Raw genomic sequence first — 6,011 nt, forward strand, 5'->3', positions numbered from 1 at the left:
ATATACTAGCATGTTTTTTAATTTTTGGAACCTAACCCTCCTTTTCGTATTAGTTCTTTGTTTCGTATAACACGGATTCGCATAACACGGCAATTTTTTGGAACATAACTACCGTGTTATACGGGGGTTACCTGTACAGAAAAAATAAAATTGTGACTGCACCATAAATCTGAAAAATTTTATTCTTATCAATTTCTACTGAAAGTGTTTTACAATCAATCTAATTTCATGATGATATAATTAGAACAAGAGCCAAAAGATTACATCTGGATGATGGCAATGGCGCTTACCATTATTACCATTATTTTTCCCAAGCAGCTCATATATACTTCTCATGAGTTTTATCAGCCAGGAGCCAGAAAAATCATCCTGGCAAGGTGACCAGTAAAAAAAGCTTGAGGAGAATGCTATTTATCCTTCTATGGAAAGTATAGTGCACTCTCTCAGTAATAGTAATGGTGATAAGAAATAATTTTCAGTTAGTGTGATAATATTTTACACATTTGAAACCTATTACTGATGTATAAATAAATAATCAACACACGCCGGAAGAATACAATAATAAACTTTCTACAAACCTATAACCAGCGTGAAATATGTTCAATTGCTTACGCTAACGTTTTCGGATCCCACTGGATCCTTCATCAGGCTATGTTCCATTTGTAACGATCTGTTAGAATGCCAGCTGTCTTTGGAACGAAATTTCAAATATCGTATTTCGGGTTCCATTCGGAATTATGTGCCGTCTAACTCGAAACTTCATCTTCTGCGCAATGAGAAAGACAAGCCGAATCAAGACAGACTTCCTGGGGTGTATGCAGTGCCGCTCACTGACCATAGATGCGACAGAGAATTAGTATACATTGGAGCCACGAAAAGAGTGGTTGGAGTAAGATAGAAGGAACACCAAAAGGACATTATACACAACAGATGTACCACTGCTTTATCTGTATATGCATCGGATCCGGAAATATCTGCGGACTTCGCGAGAGCCAAACTCCTTATCACAACGTCATATGTGGACCAACTCAGATGGTTAGAACAAATAGAAATATGCAAAGCCTACGACTCATCAACCTCCATTAATTCCAAAGATAAAATCACGTTATCTTTGGCGTGGCAAGCCTTAATACAGAAGGGAGATTCAAATTAAAATGACATCGGTACTTGTAATAAGTTAAAAATAGCTACACGCATTTTCTCTGACTTCCGACACGCTCAAACAAATTTATTCATAAAAATACATAATCCGACATACAAGCAGACGATCGTTACATAGCAACTGGAGTTTCGAGTTAGAAGGCACGTAATTCCGAATGGAACCCGAAATACGATATTTGAAATTTCGTTCCAAAGACAGCTGGCATTCTAACGGATCGTTACGAATGGAACATAGCCTGATGAAGGATCCAGTGGGATCGAAAACGTTAGCGTAAGCAATTGAACATATTTCATGCTGGTTATAGGTTTGTAGAAAGTTTATTATCCTATTACTGATGATTATTATTTCAGAATAATGATTAGTTTATTCTCAAATAATAATGTAGTCACAAATTGCTTATTACTGATTTATTCCTTTATAAGAATTTATCTAACAATGCAGTCAAATTATATTATTGCTAAGTTAAGTAGTTAATGATATACAGTGAAAGTTAGACTTTAGCACAATTTTTTTTAATATAAAAACAATTTCTTAACTTAAATACAAATAGTTAAAGAGTAGAATTAAAATGTCATATTTTGTAGTTTAAAACAAAACCCAAAAATGTAATCTTCAAATAATTAATTATTTTTTTATTTTTTTCATGTTATGTTTTCTGTAATGTATAGAATTTCATATAAAAAAAGATTTAAATATCAAATTTCCAGCCATTATAAAAATATACAATAACTAACATATTATATTATCAAACAAAATAATCTCATACTTCTGATTATATATATATTATATAAGAATGAACTGATGCATTTAGAATATTTTAAAATTACAATAATATTTTTAATTTATAGATTATTCAATTAAAAATTAAGCAATTATAATAAGAACTGCTAAATATTACAGTTAATATAAACAAATATGATAAGATTTCTGATATGGTTATTAATTAATAATCATATTCAAAACTTTTTTAAACTCTAAAGAAGCAGTTCCCAACTTATTTTAATTATTGAAGTATTTAACCTTGATAAAAAAAAATTTTAAACCCTGACAATTTTTACTGATTATGAATAAAACAACAAATCAAGAAATTAAAAATAGTGTATTGAACTTACAAAAACAGATTAATAATGGAAAAGTAAATTATTATTAATTCAAACTAGAATTTGATAGGAAGGATTAATTTTAGATAATTTCATCAGCAAATGTGGTTGGAGTTCAACTATTGGGAGATAATAAAATTCATTGGATTTTTTTGTAAATTGCTAAACAAACACTAAAGTATCCAAATATTGCTATCCGTAGCACTGACAACAATGAAGACTTTAGTATTTGAATACAAAGAATCAAATATATGATCTGATTTTCTCACCATTAAGCTTAACAGATTTTATTTTCAACAAATATGGGCCAGGCAGAGTCTGTGCATATGTCCCCTTCCCTATGGAATATTCATAATTTTTTAACATTATTTAAATAAATATTTATACAAATTTTAAACTCCTAATTAACATTTAAAAACTAATTTTATTGTGAAACCCAAAATTTTTATTTGTTGTTCTGCAGAACACAAGTTGAGAACTGCTGCTCTGGAGCAAAAGAAATTAGTATGGTAAAACCTTGTTATTTTGAAACTTGAGGGACCAAAACTCCACGTCTTTGAATTATCTGGGTTCAAATTATCCAAACTTTTTTCAAATTAAAGTTTTTTTTTTTAATTCTCAAATAAAATTATGAAGTTATACAAGTTCACCCATTCCTTTACAAATGCATTACTATTACAAGTTATTTCTTAAAAACTGTCAGTCAGCATATACTTAGTGAAAACAAAACTACAAGGGGTGTTCAAAAAGTATTGAATCTTTGATCAGCAAAAATGCATTTATTGAGTTTGAGATACAAAACCCTAATCCCCTTCAAAGTAGTATCCTTGACACTTCTCCCACTGCTCCTGCCATTGCTTGAAACACTGCTCAAATGCATCTTTTGGAATGGCCATCAGCCGGTCCGTCACATTCCGCACGATGTCTTCTCTTGACTCAAATCAGGTTCCTTTTAGGGGCATTTTCAACTTGGGAAATAGCCAAAAGTCACACGGAGCCATGTTGGGAGAGTATGGAGCATGACGAACCACAGGAATGTTGTGTTTAGCAATGAAAGTCTGAATCAGCAGATATGAATTTCACAGACACTCTCTTCATACCCAAATCCTCAGTCAAAATTGAATGTACCGATCCAATGCTTACTCCTGTCTCATTTGCAAGTTCTCTGACTGTGATACGACGGTCCACCATAACCAAAGTCCGCCCTTGCTCAATGACAGTCTCATTTCAGCTTGTTGAGGGTCTGCCTGAATGCGGTTTGCTGTCCACTGATGTGCAGCCATCTTTGAAGCAGTTGTATCATTCCTTTATTTGTGTGTTGCTCATGGCATAATCCCCGAAAGCCTGTTGAATCTTGCAAATGGTTTCCACTTGAGTATCACCAAGCTTTTGGCAAAATTTGATGCAATATTGCTGCTCATGTTGTTCATTCATTTTCCAACTTACTGGAATCCGACAAGCGCTCACTATACGTCCACACTCATAGGCCGACTCCCAGTGACTGACGCTTCCTGTGGGTGGGAAAAAATTCAGGACTGCTCATGACTGTCCCCCTCCACATCTCCACCAAAGGAAGCCTCCCATGTGTCATTGGTTTACACAGGAAAAATAAAGGTCCAATACTTTTTGAACATCCCTCGTATATTCAAAGAAAGATTTGAAAATAATGTATGAATGAAGCTTAAGTGAATAAGAATAAGAATAAAATCTTGAATTTCGTCTAGAGGATCAATGGCTCATTTTCCATCTTAAGTTTGGGATTATGAAAATTGTGATCTGATGAAAACAAATTCTATTAATTAATGGATAAGTACACATTTTATCATGAATACTCACATATATTTAATGGACTTTGAAATTATTGAAATGATAGATTTTTATGAAAATGTCCAAAATAATTAATTGCCAAACAGATTTCTTTCATAAAAATAAAAAAAAATAAAAAATTCTATCTTCATTGGCAATGTGTACAATGTCCAAATGACCTTGAATGGACATCCAATAGATCAATAATATATAATTGGTAAAACCAAAAACGAAACTGCCACTTGGGAATGAAAACTTTCCTTATAAATATTTAATATGATGGAAGATTTCAAATTGAACAATATTTTTGTGAATCACAAGAACAAAGCAATCGATGAAGATTGCTTTCTTCTTGTGTTTTGTTCGTTTTTGTGCCTATTTTCCATTCGGCACACATAATGCTGTTTTTATTTTTGACCCTTAGATATAAATTCCATTAAGTGTGCTCAGTCCCATCAGAGAGCACTGACATTGTAACTTTAATACCTCTGTATATTGAAAATGAAGAAGGGACTCCTATTTTTTACATTTAAATGAACCCTTATTACATTTTTGGATTCCTCACTGCAATTAATGGAAAATGGCAAAGTTTCATCAAAATTGGCCCATTAAATTTTGAAAGCAAACTTGATTCTATAGCAAAGCCCATAGAAGAGGTGCTAGTAACCATGGAACATTGCATGATGAAGTCACGTGATTCATGCGATATAGCTTTGTCATGCATGCTCATGAAATGACCTTATATCTCGAAAACGAAGTCATAAACTCACATTTTTTATTACATTTTTTTGAATTCCTCATTGCAATTAACAGAAAACGGCAAAGTTTCATCAAAATTGATCAAACAGATTTTGAGAACAAACAATTCTGTAAGCCACATAGAAGAGGTTTCTCTAATGCTCCACCTCAAATATAATACATTAGTTAGTTGATAATTATTTCTAATATATTATCATCAGCAAGTACAAAAAAAACCAATTAATTAGACTGCAGATATTCAGTTTCAGTAAAGCTACTATCAATGTATCCTTAGTCCATACAACTGATTTTCTTTGAAGGCAAAATAAAATGGTTCAAACATATATCTGTATTCCAGTATTTGAAGTTATCCAAATACCGTAAAATACCGGCAAACCAAATTAGGAATGTGGATAAAAAATATATCTAATCATTTGCAATTTAATTCAACCAATTGTTAAAATTAAATTCTAACAATAATTATAAAACTTTATGTAAATCACATCAAAACATTTTACCTCAAGTAGATATCTCAATTAATGCTTCTTCTAACTTTTTTCTTGCTTGATGAACTTTCTCTTCTTGTTTTCTAATATCATCATCTGTTACAACTAATGCCTAATAAACATAAATTAGTTTTTCTTTGTATAAGTAAATGTAATTATATACAGAAAATGTTGATATTTTATCAAAACTAAAAATATAGTTTTTATTATTATATAATTTCTACAAATATTGCAGATAACATTATTATTGAGAATTTAAATAACAGACGAAAATTTTATCAATGTGGATGAGATAACTAAATTTTGATTGCAAGTATGACTTTTTGAGGATCCCAGGTGAATGCATGCAGTTAATTTAGATTCTTCTGCAAGTGAATTTTAATAAACGATATATTAAAGTATTTATTTAATATTTAATCTAAACTTTACTTAAATACTCATTTGGTTCATTTATGAAGCTAAATTGCAAAAGAATAATGTGCTAACAATGCAGGGATGGATCAAGCGCTATTTTACAATTTTCTTATTTATTTTGCAAAATATATTTAATGATTACAAAGAAATAAAGCCAATGTATTTATTAAATATTAGTAAATTACATTAGTAAATAAAATAAATTATTAATGAAAATGCTCAGCTTTTTGTTAGTATTTTTCTTACTATCAGAATTATCCTATATGATTTATAAAATAAAAATTT

At 30.9% G+C, this 6,011-nt stretch overlaps 1 protein-coding gene and 1 pseudogene across 2 annotated transcripts in view; both read right to left on the reverse strand.

Moving 5' to 3' along the window:
• Positions 1-2,276: 2,276 nt before the first annotated feature.
• Positions 2,277-5,305, reverse strand: LOC111614946 (annotated as a pseudogene).
• Positions 5,306-5,324: 19 nt separating this feature from the next.
• The window catches only part of LOC111614945 (methyl-CpG-binding domain protein 2-like), a 26,163-nt gene continuing 25,476 nt past the window's right edge, over positions 5,325-6,011 (reverse strand). For both annotated transcript variants that reach the window (XM_023356319.1, XM_023356320.1), the window contains one exon: positions 5,325-5,424. In XM_023356319.1, the coding sequence (XP_023212087.1) occupies positions 5,326-5,424 (99 nt within the window). In that variant the 3' untranslated portion in view covers position 5,325. The remainder of the gene's footprint in view (positions 5,425-6,011) is intronic.

This window comes from Centruroides sculpturatus, unplaced genomic scaffold, assembly GCF_000671375.1.
Source record: "Centruroides sculpturatus isolate CEXI.00-Female unplaced genomic scaffold, Cexi_2.0 scaffold2249, whole genome shotgun sequence".
In the NCBI taxonomy this organism is placed as follows: domain Eukaryota; kingdom Metazoa; phylum Arthropoda; class Arachnida; order Scorpiones; family Buthidae; genus Centruroides; species Centruroides sculpturatus.